Source organism: Mycetomoellerius zeteki, unplaced genomic scaffold (genome assembly GCF_001594055.1).
Source record: "Mycetomoellerius zeteki isolate Tzet28-1 unplaced genomic scaffold, Tzet1.0 scaffold156, whole genome shotgun sequence".
NCBI lineage: Eukaryota > Metazoa > Arthropoda > Insecta > Hymenoptera > Formicidae > Mycetomoellerius > Mycetomoellerius zeteki.
The window spans coordinates 759,067-775,007 of record NW_017256511.1 but is presented as its reverse complement, the minus strand read 5'-3'; the positions used below and the strand labels follow the sequence as shown (position 1 = coordinate 775,007).

The window sequence follows — 15,941 nt, the reverse complement described above, 5'->3', positions numbered from 1 at the left end:
AATAGAGAAAAATGTCAAAAGAAAAACTGTTACTATCTTCTAACACAGATTTTTAAGGGATATCTTAAATACGCTTTTATGTTATAAGGATGTTCTTTGAATAAAGTATATTGGAATTAGAGTAGAATTACAAATAGAATTCTCATTGTATAAGTAATTTAAGAAACTTTACTGCTATTATATGCCGAAATAATCAAGATTCAACCGGATGCTCTCATAGAAAATACCTAGATGGTGTAGGAGACTAATTTGAATACGTTCACATGGAACTCGGTAATGTCATACGATGAGGTTCGTGTCATTGCGAGGGGCTCGTCTCGGTTGCGAGAGAGACCCGACAATAAATTCCGCAGCATAATGTAATATTTCTGGCTCTTCAACTGGTTTTAGAGGCCTTGCATATTCGAACAGTCGCGCTCGATTGGTTGAGGAGTGAATAAACATGTTTTTGTTTAACATCGATCTCTTATCATTATTGCGTCACCTAAGAACGTATTTATATAAAACGGGGGAGTGTCACGAAAACCTCCGTATTTCTAGTCAAGAAAAGAAACGATCTGTCTCCGAAAAAAATCGCTACTCGTCATGAAAGACGAGCTCAAGGTAGCGAAACCGTTTCAATTCTGACATATGTATCTATTTTTCGGAAAAATTCAGTGCTCTTTGGAAAATATTTTTCATTCAGTGTTTAAAAAAAGCTGTTCTTTTATACATGGAAATGATTGCTGAAAAATTATTTAATTTAAGTAATTTACAACGATTTTGCGAATATAGCCTAAATTTTTTAGTGTAATTTCGTTCAGAATTTAATATATTTCTCATTTTAAATGAGCGTATAATATTTTTCGTTTTAAATAAATGTAAATATTGTCAAAAAAGAAGACTTTGATATAGAAAAATGGGAATTGCTGAAATCTAGACTTTTGACATTGCGAGAGTGTTAATTTAACGGGAGTTATTAGTAATTTAACGGGAAAAACTTGTTCTATCGAGAAATATCTTTCAGTATCTCACGGGATTCGGTTTTGAGTTCTCCAGCGAGGATGAGCGCTGCCCAGGAGCACTACCCATTGGGCAGAATAATCCACAGAAATGTCCATATGGTCTTTATGCCGAACAACTATCGGGCACAGCGTTTACAGGTAAGTAAAATCCAAAGAATGGAACTAGTTACTTGTAGTGCCGTTTACTTGTACTTTTCTTATCGTTATAATAACGATTTAGCAATGACGAATTTTTTTATGACTGTAATGGTAACATTAGAGTTGAAAAGTCACTCGATTGTTACGTGTAAGTAATGTTGGATGAGTCACTCGTTACTGAAAAAATTAACTCGGTATTTGTAACTAATTAAAAAATTAAAAAAAATTAAAATTAAAATTAAAATATTAACTCGGTATTTGTAACTATTTGTAACTACTTGTAACGAAGTAACGTTACTCATTATTCGTTACAAAATATTTCTTTCCGTAAAAAAACACGTAATGATGCAAGTTATTTTTCAAAGTGACTTTTCCAACTTTAGCGCAATCTCAGCGATTAGTTAGTCATTGTTATAATCATAAAAGTTGCAACGTCCTTATCAAATTGTTATTATAGAAAGTAAAAGTAACGGAAGAGTAACTCTTCTATTCCCTGATAAAATTGCTTGCTCAATACTTTCAATATTCTTGAAGTAATCTATTTTAAAAAATATTTGATATTTTGATTATATTCTTCGTTTTGATTTGATTCTTACAGTCGTTTACACTGTAAAAAATATTATTTGTTTCAAAATTGGTTGAATTTAAGCAAATTTTTCAACTGAAGTATAAATTAATGTAGTAAAGTAAGAGGAAAATTTCGTTTTATCTCAGAAGTAAACTTACTGTTAGCTCAAGTTATCGTTGGCTTCAATTTGTTTCTTATCAAATTTAGATTAAAGAGGTCTTAAGATATTACAAATTCCAAGAAATTTTAAAATTTATTCCATAAATATCACTTTTTCTTAACTTAGATTTTTTTATTATAACAATGCTGAATCAAAGATTAATATTTTTTTATTTCTTCTTAATATAATATCAGGTTAATATCACTGCCATAATTTTTATACTATTATTTTTATTTTCTAGCTCCACGTAGTCAAAATAAAAGATCGTGGCTCTATCGAATAAGACCGTCTGTCGTTCACAACCCGTTTAAACCCTTCACTAGAGATCGTGGTGTCGAATCTTATGTAAGAAACGATTGGAACGAGACTTATCCAAATCCCAATCAGGTAAATTTTTGGTTAATTTTGAATTCAAGAATTGAATGCAATAACGATCTAACTAAAGATCAAGATTAATATAAACATATCTTTTTAAATTTTTATGAAATTTCTCTTTTCCTCTTTTGACCTTCTTAAGTTTATAAAAAAAAATGGAACACAGATTTCTATTATATCGAATCCTTTAATCTATCGGAAGGATAGTTTCTCTGAAATGCTAATTGTCCACGTTTTAGCTAAGATGGAAGACTTTTGACGTTCCGACTCGACGAGATCCCGAAGTCGATTTTATCGAGGGTCTTCATACTTTGTGTGGTGCCGGTGATCCCAAGATGCGCCAAGGCATTGCGATACACGTGTACTTGTGCAACGCTTCCATGAAAGATAGGGCATTTTACAACGCCGATGGCGATTTTCTCATCGGTAAGTGGTAGAAAAAGCAATGCCGACTTTCCCTAAAGAGAAAAAGAATATATCTTAAATTTTGAGTCCAATTGCAGTGCCACAGTTGGGTATTCTGCAGATTACGACAGAGTTCGGCAAGATGCGATGCGAACCAAACGAAATATGCGTTATTCAGCAAGGAATGCGATTCTCCGTGACCGTCTTTGGTCCAAGCAGAGGTTACATTTTAGAGGTCTTCGACAATCACTTCCAGTTGCCAGAATTAGGACCGATAGGTAATTTGATTGTCGATTTGAAGAATTATGAAAATATTTTTAACACATCTTCTGTTGAAATTTGAGAAAATTAATCCGAATTTGAAAAATTTTTTGCATTTCATCTTCGAGATAAAGCTTATTGAAAAACAACATAGTACGACTGCTGTGGTTGATAATTAAATTTCTTTTATTGGAAAAATTCGATAAATTAATGTTTCTTTAATGAACAAATTAATGAACTGGTCTAACACGTAGGAGCAAACGGCTTGGCGAATCCAAGGGACTTTCAAACTCCTGTGGCTTGGTACGAGGATCGTGAGATTGATTACGAGATCATATGTAAATATCAGGGAAAGCTATTTGTGGCCAATCAAGGTCACAGCCCCTTTGACGTAATTGCGTGGCATGGCAACTACGTACCTTATAAATACGATCTTAATAGGTTCATGGTTATCAATTCCGTCTCCTTTGATCACTGCGTAAGTAAACATCACCATATGCAGAATCTAACTGCGCATTGATATTTAAAAGGAAAACTGCTATGAATTGCAACGAAATTTCGTTTATGTAAAATGCAATTTTTTAAATTTTTCCCGCGAAGGAAATAACTCGATTGTGTATGGACTGATTGAATATTATCTTTAATGATTTGCTTTTCCGTCTCCTTCTTAATCCTTTTTAATATACATTTTAGATTTTAACGAATAAATGTATATAAAGTTTATTTTCATTCTTCTACATATCCATTTTTTCAATTTTTTTTATTTAATCGTAATTACCCTCGGAATGTTAAGTAGCTCAATTAATTCCGCAGGATCCCTCCATCTTCACCGTGCTGACGTGCCCCACTAACAAACCTGGAACGGCTGCAGCCGACTTCGTGATCTTTCCACCCCGATGGTCCGTGCAAGAACATACTTTCCGACCACCCTACTATCATCGTAAGTATTCTTAGAAAGTATATATCGTTTGCATTCGTCTACGCGCTGATGCAAAAATGAAACTGTGTAAACAATTCTTAATGCGATTTTACGTGCAAGAGAAATGAAAATGTATGCCAATTATGTTATTAAACAACAAAATTATTGGAACATTATTTGAGTATTATGAATGCATCGCAGTTTCTAGTAATTTGTTTACATTTATAATTAGGAAATAAGTGCAAATTTGATAAATATTGTCTCGAATTATAGAAATATATTAAAAATTGTAGGAATTAAAATATTAAAAATTACGTATTAAATTACAGTTAATGGACGTTTTGTATTTAAGAAATATTTGACGTATGTTTTAAATCTCTTTTAGATATTCTTTAGATTTTTTTGTATACTTATACTGAGAAAAATGGTCTGGTTGGATTAAATAATAATTCTAATGGAAAATGGATGAATCAGAATTTTCTGGTTAAGACTCCTGAGTAGTCACCACACCCATATTGAATCGTGACGTCAGAAGTGAGGAATGACACGTTAATTTATGTTGCATGCCATTTGTAACTAAAGACAATTTGGATAAATCTAAATGATGAGATTGCTTTAAAACATTTGTAAAAATCAATGAAAACTATGCTTATTCTTTCTGACAGTCGGTAAATAATCGTAATAATTATTCTGGTAAAAATAAGAATTCTTGTAGATTTTACCAGAAATATTGTATCAACCAGAATTTCGATGTTATCTCAATTAGAATTCTAATAAAATTAACAAAAAAATTCTTGTCGGGATTCGTCTATTTTCAACCAGAAATTTTTTTCAGTGTAGTAGCTATTTTGATTAAACTGCCATCCATCGATCTGTGACGCGTTTACCAGACACGGTATATTATTAAGAAATTGTGGATTCTGCGACTCTTTTCCCTGTCACTGTACTGGTCTCGTGGGGTCGATTATACGCGGCAAGAGTTACGAGTGCTCTGTCGAACTCGGTGGTGTCTTCGTTCCAGAAGAGCGCTCCTGAAAATTGTGCAACCGAGTTAGAGGAGAAAACTCGAAATTTTTCTCGGCGATCGATCGCAATGTTTTTCTTTCTTCGATAGGTCGTTTCACCGATTTCCTGTCACTGCGATCATGATCCGACCGATTATGCGACCGATGAGACGGGACGGGCCACTTTCGTTCGACGGTTGTCCTCGTCGTCGTTGTCATATTTCGCTGCATTATCGCGCTCTCTTATTGAGAAAGTCCGTCGCGTGCAAAGAGAAAGACGCGTAGGCACGATGCCTATCAACGAGGATGCATCCTTATGAGTTAAGTAATTTAAAGCCACGAGAAGTGGCTATTATCGGTGTCTTCAATGTCCACTCCGTTGTACAGAAGTTACGCGCGTGCAAAATTATAGGATCGATCGGAGTAACTGTGACGGACGCGAGGTGGTATTTTTTGATCGTTAAATTAATGCTGATTATCGGGGATCTTATTAAAATTGACGATCGTTTAATAGCTGTGGTAAATAAGTGGAGAAAGTAATTATACCATGTTTGTCATCGGTGAATATCGAATATACGTATATGTATGAAAAAAATTATAAATGTTTATTCGGTATAAATTATTGTGAAACTGATAAAAAATGTTTACGAAGTAAGGTGACTAAAAAATATTCTCGTGAGATATTTTATAATATAAGTATTTTTCATGAAATAAAATTCAATGACACAATTCTAAAAATAATTTTTTTGTAATGATCATTTTCATTTTTCAGTAAGTAAAGATTTTTAATATAGATTTTCTATTAATTATTTCTTACTTAATACTTTAACTTTGTTCTTTCACCTCGTGTTTAATTCTATTTCATTTTCCTTATTTTTACTTTTCCTAGAAAACTGGAATTTAATTAACATAAAAATTTAATCAATTGAATTTTTTTTATATTTCTTTATGTGCATAGCATTGATATGTAGGCAATTTACTAATATAAAACTGCGCAACAATGTATGAGGCTAGAAACAATATGTATCTCGGAATACATTTGAGTATCAGTAAGAGTAGCCGTTCGCCATGCTTTCTCCGAGATTTGATAACCAGTGTAGCGGCGTATTCAATGCGAGCCATTCTCCACGTTAATGAATAAGTCGGCGGCGCATGGAGAGCGATAATATGCAAAATACGCGTAATTTCCATTGCAGATCCGGCCACTGCGTCTCGTTGCGCGATCGCGAATAGCTCGTGACGCTTACGCGTTCGTTTCGCATGTTGACTTGTCGATGGTATCCACCGACGATGAAGATTAACGTTGGCAAGTTGGTATATTGCTAGTACTAAACGAGTCATCTGCAACATCGAACGTTATGTGTGAAATTTTGTCGAATATTTAACATTTGTGAAATCAAATCGTAGATATTATTTATAATGAATTTTGTGGATGACTTAGAACTTGTATAAGCGAGTTACGTTATAGTAAGTTTTCCTATTTTTTAACAAGACGCGGATATTTCACAAAATTGGTTTACACTATTGATACAGTTGATAACATAATTTGTAGAAATATGTATATATATATATATATATACATATAAATTCACATGAGAAATATTTAAGCACTAAGAACCAGTTTAGACTGATAAGATTTTTTGTTGAGTAATTGAGATAAAGAAAGTAATTGAGATAACATATACAATGAACTATTTTACATTTACGCTACTGTTTCTATTTTCGAATGTTTATATTATCTACACATAAAAATAAAACGCTATTTACATCTTATTACTATTCGAACAGAACAGTTTATTACAGTATTTTTTCCTATGCATAATTAAATTTTTCAATTGTCAAAATTACATAAAAATTGTTATTATTGAATTTAATCCTTAAAATTTTAATGACGGTATAAATTATTTTCTCTTTCTTGATAATAAATGTCAAGTATTATATTTTTATTCATTTTTTTTATCTATAATTTCTTTACAATATTTTCTCTACCTTTTTTTCTTATATATATACATATATGAATTTATATAATATAGCTTATATATATTTCTGAACACAATTTTCGAACAATAATGACACTGTACTATTGGTTTCTTAGGAAATTGCATGAGCGAGTTTATGGGCTTGATAAAGGGTCACTACGAGGCAAAAGAGGATGGTTTTTCTGCTGGTGGTGCATCGCTACATTCCATAATGACTCCGCACGGTCCCGATAGACAGTGCTTCGAGGCTGCATCCAAGAGCGAGCTGGTGCCAGAACGGATCGCTGATGATATGCAGGCATTTATGTTTGAAACCTCGTATAGCATGGCCATGACACAATGGGCTAGTAAGCTTTGCAATAAGCTGGACAATGAGTATTACAAATGTTGGCAGGATTTACAGAAACATTTTGATCATACTGATAAGCAAACCTAAATTGCTTAATGTAATGGTCTTTATTGGAAAGATTGAATGCTAGATCTTTACAATTTTGAACTTTATTTTTGTTGCCATATCTTCTTGCTTTTCTCTTGCTTTTTTTTAGTATCACATAACTGCAGAATATAAAATTCATTGTGTAATAAATAAAAGCTTATTACTTTACGTTACTGTATTTCACTGTGATAAAACGTCCACAATCCCAACAAAAATTTTCACGTTCACGAGGAAAGCAGTATATATAGCCAGCTCTCAAGATAAATCTTTAGCACTTCTTTTTTCCTCTCGTGGTAGAAAAATCACTAAGATAATTAATTTTGGATGACAGTCTATTTTAGTATTAGCTTTATACCATTTTCAAGAAAAGAAAAATTTATCTTGATGATTTGTTTTGAAAAAGAAAAAACAGAATATCCTCGTCTTTCTTTTGCAATAACGATCATGTTATCAAGATTTTTTAATTAAAAAAAAGTTATTATTAAAAAAAGTATTAATGTAATTGTTGAAGAAATGCGCGTTGCAATCTTTCTTTTTTCTGATCGCTTCTTGCATGGTGTGTCGCATCTGTGAAGATATCGTGCAAAATTGCAAAGTTATCTGGTGCATGTAACTAAGACTAATTATAAATTTATCAACACTGTATTCGAAGAATATTACTGAATGCAAGGAACTTTTCGTCGCACCTATCTGCTATCAAAGTGATATGTAATTTGACGAAATCGATACAGCATAATCATTCGAGCAGCGATATTAATGTTCCTGCAATATTGCAGTAACATTGCAACGATGTTGTAATATTGCTAGAATGTTTTGCGCTATGTAGGAAGTTATGCTAAACTTATACTCTATTATGCTAAATAAATTGCTCATTACTGACATTTTAAAGTACTAAAATTTATTTTGTATGGTGATTAGGTACTATGAAAATTTATTATAATACCTTATATCATTATTAGTTAATTATTAATCATGCTTCTAAAGCGTATCATATAATTATCGAATGATTAGAAGTTAAATGATCAATTCCATGAAATAAAAACTAGAAAAAATGAATGAAATAATATAAAATCTGTGTATCCTGGTAAATTAATGATTAAAAAATTACAGGAATTGATCAGTTTGGCTTTTGAAACGCTAAAATATTTCTTTAACTATTAATGAATTGTATTAAATTAGGATTAAGTGAATTCAAAATGTAGGATATTTAATTCACAGTAATGAATTAACTTGTACAATGAGAATCAGAAAGGAACTTGGCTGTTAGTTCTGAGAGTTAGTTCATTGAAAATCGTTATTACGTAACTTTAAGCATTAATATCTTCTATCGTTATTACAGAAGCGGTATAATTCTTCGAATTTCAGTAAATATTTTTTTGAATTAATTTTTCTATAATTTAAATAATTTTAACTGAATATTAAAGTAATACTTTACATTAAAATTTAATGTAAAAAAAGACTAATTGTATACCCGGGAAAAAATATTTCATATATAATTATATAAAATTATATATGATTATATAAGATGATAAAATTATATAAAAAATTGACACACATATATATATATTTTTCATATATAAAATATGCCCATTTATATAACATTTTTTTCCTGATAATATGTATATGTATGTATATAACATTATTCTTGTTTTTGTATATTTAAATTTTAATGTACTGTATTTTAATTTTTAACTAAAAATAAGAAAAGTAATCGTTAACAAATACAGAATATTTGTTACATAGACAAAATGTTTAATTTAAAAAAAATTGGAATAATAGAATATGAATTTTTTTTGTGAATGATCACTGTCAAATTTATGCAAAAACTGGTACATTAATGTTAATATTTTGATTTAACATTGCAGCACATTGCATACGTTACAATTTTAAGAAATTCATAATTTTTTTTGCGATAAGATTATAAATCTCAGATCTGATCTACATTGTGATCTGATGTCGGTTTATGAAATCATTCACTGCAATAAAAACAAATATGAATCATGAAGATTATCCGTTTCGCGGATTTTCTCCGTGTCCAAATCCATTCTTGGCCTGATGAAGTGGACTGCAAGGTTCACGAAACGTTGGCATTCCAAGAATGGATTTGGACACGGAAAAAACCCGCGAAACGGATAACCTTCATACAGAAAGCATCCGTGGAAGCCTCAAGAAAAAAATATGAATCATATTATTTTCTAGTGTGCTCAATGCGTGCAATAATATTTTTTATGCATTTATTGTTTTAAACAAACGTTTCATACTTCTGTAATAAAATTATTTATAAAATAAAAAATACTTTTCTCTTTTTCTCTTCTTTCCTTTTGTCTTATTCTCAAGTTCAATTTCCGCACTTAGAAAATTGATATCGTTTTGATACACTTTTATTCTTTATCTTATCAAAATGTCACAAAATTTATCTTGATCCTTTCAGCAATTAAGTAGGTTTCTGTTTGTGTCTTTAATCTGTGTTTGCGTGCTAAAAATATATAACATATTTCGAGATCAGAAAGAAATATTGATTCATTAATCATTTTTTAGTCAGACTCATTCGATGCAGTAATTATTGGATGATGTATCATCGATGACTCAAATGACTCGAGTCATCGATGATCCGTCTTGTAGAGACCGTTCTTGTCGACGACAAGCAACGTAAGCAGTACCTGGTACTCCCAGCAGAGCCTTCCTCACGTCGACGCGCAGTTTGCGACCTCGTGTCCGAGAAAAGTGATTGTTGTCGTTCGCGTACAGTATATTGCGTCGTTTTCAACGTGAAGCGCATATGATTCGGAGCTGTGGTATGGTAATTAATGTCACAATGAACATCCGAGTTATCGTCGCGATTCCGCCGCACGATTGACATGTCGAGGTCGACGACACGTGCCGTGTACCGAATGTTGTGTATTGTCGAGTGAGCGGGCAATAACCTAGAAGATATGCGGGCGACAATTCGCAACGGCTTTCTCGCCGCGGTTATCCTGTGTTCTTTGACTGGACTTTCAGCTTCGCATTGTTATTCAGACTACTGCCAGAAATCGGTAAGTGTCACTTCGTTCCGATCACCTGTTCAGGTTCCAGGTTTCTTGGAAGTGTCACCTCAGTCATGTATACAGGATGCCTCAAGTATTACTTGCTTTTTTTCGCACGTCGATTCGCAGATGAATTTATTTATTAATAATTATATTCTATATAATTCTATATATATATAATTAATAATTAAAAAGTTTATCAAAAATTATATTAATTCTACATAAAAGTTAAATTGAAGGTACAAGCCTTTCCTTATCGTTTTATAATATTGCTCTCTTTAATTTCAGACGTCATTGTGTTACTTTTGGAGCAACGTATGTCGCGTTATATGTATAGTAATAACAGGTTTATACATAGGATGTTCCTTTTTTCGCGTATTATTTTTTTACATTGATTTTTTTAAATTTAAATATGATTTTTCTTTGATGAAAATATCGAGATACCAATAATTTTCGAATTATAGGTAAGAGAATGAAAAAGAAGAGCTAATGCTGAATGCTTTTCTGTTAACTAAATTTTAAGGAACCAAATGAATTGCAAAATTACATTTGTCGGCAATTTTCAGACAAAGTTTTTAACAAAATTCTAATTTAAAGCAAAATTACAAAGAGATATGATGAGTTTTTAAAATTCTAATTTGAAGCTTATTTATGAAGAGATATAATGCTAAAAATTGAAAAGTTATTATAAATGATGTTGCTGTTAAGAGTCGATGTGATTTACTAGATGAAAATTAATCAGACTTTAATTTATTAAAAAGCAACATCTTGTTTTCAATTCTTCAATTTCTATGAAAAATGGCTATTTATAGATAAAATACAGAGTCATGATGATAGAACGTTGACATGACAATGTCATTTATAAGTAAATAAAATGATAAATAAAATCATAACTTTATTTATGATATTATTACGACTTTCAGTTCTATCTGGGTACAATCTGTTCAATAAAAGCGTGACTGATACAATTTTTCACATATCTTACGTGTCTTATCGCGATTTCACAGAATTATTATCAATAGTGTTTATTGATCTACACCATTTTTTCCACTTGTTTACAAATGTCTTATACTTCTTTTATAGCCATCCTTTCTGACCTTTTCGGTCCTTTCGAATTATACGTGCAAAGGAGAATAGCTTCAAATCTTTGAACGTCCACGACATCCGTCTTTAAATGCGTCATTCTCTAAAATCGGACAAAAATTGAGACTATATAATGTAGAGGAGAACCTTTCTATCTCTTCAGAAATGTTTGATGTAGCAATTCCCAAATAAAAATTTACACGGTCATGTTCTCATATTATAAAATTGGTAGAAAGTATGCCTCAAAGATGTCGGCAATAATTGATAATAATTATTATAATTGACAATTAATTGACAATGGCGATAAATGGACGATTTATTAATATAAAAGCGCGTTGTAGTACTGATGTGTACTACATATAATTTCTTCATTTTTTTACAACAAATAGTTTAAAAATTATACCGGTTACTCTTTCTCTTCTCCTCCTCCTCTTCTCCCTCTTCCTCCCTCTCTCCTCTCTTATTGAACAGACTGTAGATGAATCATATGATTAATCTTTCGATTATTAAATATAATTGTAAGCAAACAGATAACGAAAATCAATAATGACATGTTAATTTTTGTATTACGTAAATGATTGATGATACAAGCTGAAACAAAGGTTTATCTTTAGCTGTGTGTCATTTGATTGGTATATAATCTTTTTCCTCATCTTAAGCTGACTGATTATCAATATCACGTGCAGACAATTGCAAAACTTCCTATCCACATTAAATTTATTCCTTCTTTTTAGGCTAACTTGACACAGGATGTCCGATGTATATTAACATCAGTACAAACAGGGGAAGGTAGGAAGAGAGTTTAATTTGGGTAAATATCTCTCAGACTCGTTAAATACCACATGATTTTTTAGGTTGCGAAAAGCTAAAATTTGAGGATATTGGAAAGTCATCCAAGCGGGATGGCACCGCAACTTTTACGTTGCACGCGTATGTGAATAAAAACTTGAAAAAAAAAGATGATTCCCAGCAAGCGACTGCTTTCAACTTGTCGGTTTCGGATATCAATTTTCATAGTAAGAAGACAATTACTAACACTCGCGATATTTAACACACTCGAAATAAGTGTATCTCTAATATCTCTCGTTATCGTACACTAAAGATCTAATTGTGTAAATCAGGATTAATTACGCGTTATCAAAACATCATGGAGAGTGAAGAGAATGCATGCAGGCACATAGAGTTATATGGGAACGACAGTCATCCAGTGCCTAAGCACTTATACGTGTCATGTCCGTTCTCTGATGCTGCATACGAGGGATCGCCGTATCATTTGGAGTATACCGCGACCGGGGAAGATTTTGTGTACAGCAGAAAATATGTATTCTATGTGCCGAATCATGAATTTATCGGTAGGTTTTCTCATTCATCTCTCTTCCTTTCCGTCCCGCGGCTTCGCATCTTTCGTAACTACCCTCGAATCTCTTCCAGAAAATAGTGTCCAGATCGAGAAATTTACGCCCTTCATATATATCGACATTTCGGATCGATCAAATGCGGTATTGTACATACAACCGCTCCCGTTGACGTATAACGTGACGGAATACAAGGTGTGGCTGATCAGTAACGATACGAAGTCAACGGTCACGACGATCGTTCCCGCCAACGAAGACCACGAGCATATACAGGTCAACCTATTGGCACCAGACGGCGTCTATTATGTCAAAGTCGCGGCTTTGCATCCCAAATGCGGCGAGCACGGATGTGCGAACAGTACATCGCCCTATGTATACATAAGTAAATGCGATTTAGCTCAAAGTTTTCTTTTTCTTATCTCTCCCTTGCCGTGCAAACGTTTTTATAGTACCTACTTAATGTAGATAGGGATCGTTATTGTCCGATGGATTAAGTGGTTCAAAAAATATTAAAAAATTCATGTAGCTTCACCAACAGCACAAAACTTGCAGCAATGTTTTGCAGCAGCTGAACATTGCTACAATATTATTAACAACGTGTAATATTATTGCAAGTTTTGTGCTGTTGGGGTTCCTTAATTATTCTAAATGAAGGATTTATACGTAATTTAACAAATCTCTATTAGTTTTTTCAGGAGCGGAACGGCGTGCCCGTACTCACTTGTTTTCAAGATATTCATAATTTTAAAAATCGCTTGGACAAAAATTACCTCCGTTTGCACGGTAAGGGTTAACAAAGTGACTGAAATAAAGAGAGAAATTGAGAGAGTCAGCACAGTAAGCGATGCGTAAATTATTATATAATTATAGCTCAACTATATAGCTGTGAAAACTACACTTAAGTCAAAAAGCGTTCTATTTGAAGTCGAGAATGTAAGTAAATCTTATCCCACGGCAATTGATAGAAGAAAGTTTGAAGGTTTTTTTTTTGTAGAACGTACAATTTAGTATTTTATCTATATACTAATCGTACATAGATTGTACAATCATCCAAAATTTTTTGCGTCGGATTCAAATGATTTGTTACTGTAATCGAGGATTAAAAACGAAATATATAATCTCATGGAAATAATTATATAATTAATAAACAAAAGTCAAGCTTATTATTAAGTCAAATTATGTAATTATTTCCAGTGAATTATATATTATCGTTTTTAAAATAATTTTCATTGTTTTCCGGGTTGATTCTCAATTGCTCTTTTTATTTCAGTTTTGTTTTTAATTTTTAAAAGTCTTCACTTATGTTTTATATATTTTCTTCTTTTTCCTCATTTTTGGTTCTTCTCCTCAACGCTGTTAATTCCGTATTGTCACAGAACACGCGTCTCATCGACTGTTAATTATGATAATCAGCTTAGTATGGATACCACCGGTATTGTTATATGCGTTTTGTCACGCACTTAAACTGTACAGAAAGACAGGTGAGAATTTTATCGATTTTTTTTCTTTCCGGAATACGTCTAACCCGTTTGATAAATTATTTTTTCTTTTTTAAATATAGTTTTAAAAAGAATGGCGATGAAGCCGAATTGCTTGCTAGTGTACTCACCGACGCATCCGTCGCACGTGAACGTAATGGCTGAGTTAACAAAATATCTACGATATTGTAATATCAATGCAATGATCGATATGTTTGATATCGCAGAAACTGCCAGCAAAGTGAGTAATCAAACAAATCAACGATGTAATATATTACAGCAATTGCTTTCAAAAAGATAGAAATTCACAATTCGATAATATGAATTTGATTGATTTATAATATGTGAATGCTTGTAAAAGCAAGTAAGAAAAAAAATGCGATACTTAGTGTGCAATAATTCATAATGATAAATGTATTTATTTCTCATTACGATGTTACATCAATTTTTACATATCAAGAAATGAATATATTTGTAAATAGAGTAAATACCTATGAATTATTGCGCACTAAGTACCGCATTTTTTTATTCTTTTATTATTTTAATTTTGAGAGGCTTAATATTTTATTTATTGTTTATAGTATATGAATTTTTACGACGCGATGTTCAGACGCAGTTCAGCGAAATAATCATATAACATGATCGCAGGATCCAGGACTCTGGTGTAATACCGCGTTTCAGATGGCGGATGTTGTGTTAGTCGTGACATCCCCGCAGACATCTGTGAAATTCGATGCGACAATCATTTATCGAAACGTAGACAACCACCTGTTGCGGTTGCTGAAGGAGAACTATCCTCGAAGAAATAAGAGGTATTATGCGATACAGCTGCCGTATTGCAAGTCGGACCATATACCAGAGGAGGCACGGCTCTTCAAGAAGTTCCGCATACCCGAAGACCTAGCTAGGCTCGTGAAGACGATCCACGGTGTCGCTTATCTACGAGCGTCCTTCTTTACAGCGTCTAATCGGGAGCTGTTTGAGAGCATCAGATTCGCTACGGCAAAGATATCCGAGGATGAGGCCTCGAGCGTGATAAAGAATACCGAAGAGACCGGTGAGTTATCGCAGATACTCGATTTTGTTAATTGCCATGACAACACCTTGTTATCATTTCATTTTCTATTTTTCCTCGATCAGCGTAATTTTTGTATTATATTTTTTTGATATTTGATAGAGATACTTTCATTATTGTTATAACAGTAATTTTATATTAGTTGCAATTTTATATCACTCTGAATTTTCTTTAGACGATTTGTTATTACCAATTGTTATACAAGAGACTGCAAATTGCAACATCGAACAACCCATCGAGATTCCTTGGCCTGACACATCAGATAGCGATGTCATACCTCAGTCTTTCACGACACGTATCGACGAACTGAACCTACTCGGTGAGACTGAAGATGTGAAGTCTTTCGGTATTAATTCCACGAGGAACGATTGCGAGTTTCGCATAGATAAATTGAATTTGTGATTTTTTTTATATGTGTATGAATAGTTCTTAGCGGAGTGTTTTCTTATTTTTTTATCGATTGATTTGTTATAGCGATATAAAATCAATGATACTATAGTTGACGAAACTAAAAAATTACTTTTCTTTTATAAATTTCATCGATTTATCTTTAACATTCTTGAAACTCAAAACGTATATATAAGTATACAAAATTACATAGTATACAATTTAATAAAAAATTATTTTATTATATATATTTATTATATGTAACCATCACTTATTTTTATCACGATT

At 32.4% G+C, this 15,941-nt stretch overlaps 2 protein-coding genes across 2 annotated transcripts; both read left to right on the top strand.

Moving 5' to 3' along the window:
* The first annotated feature begins 528 nt into the window (after positions 1-528).
* Positions 529-7,561, top strand: hgo (homogentisate 1,2-dioxygenase). The gene is made up of 8 exons (XM_018445246.1): positions 529-603; positions 1,007-1,142; positions 2,112-2,257; positions 2,485-2,671; positions 2,749-2,928; positions 3,166-3,389; positions 3,725-3,851; positions 6,930-7,561. The coding sequence occupies exons 1-8, from the start codon at positions 586-588 to the stop codon at positions 7,247-7,249; spliced, it is 1,338 nt and encodes a 445-aa protein (XP_018300748.1). The 5' UTR covers positions 529-585; the 3' UTR covers positions 7,250-7,561.
* Positions 7,562-9,897: 2,336 nt separating this feature from the next.
* LOC108720880 (uncharacterized) lies at positions 9,898-15,723 on the top strand. The gene is made up of 9 exons (XM_018445145.1): positions 9,898-10,284; positions 12,093-12,147; positions 12,213-12,374; positions 12,480-12,710; positions 12,790-13,095; positions 14,090-14,194; positions 14,275-14,432; positions 14,840-15,248; positions 15,442-15,723. The coding sequence occupies exons 1-9, from the start codon at positions 10,183-10,185 to the stop codon at positions 15,666-15,668; spliced, it is 1,755 nt and encodes a 584-aa protein (XP_018300647.1). The 5' UTR covers positions 9,898-10,182; the 3' UTR covers positions 15,669-15,723.
* The last annotated feature ends 218 nt before the right edge of the window (positions 15,724-15,941 follow it).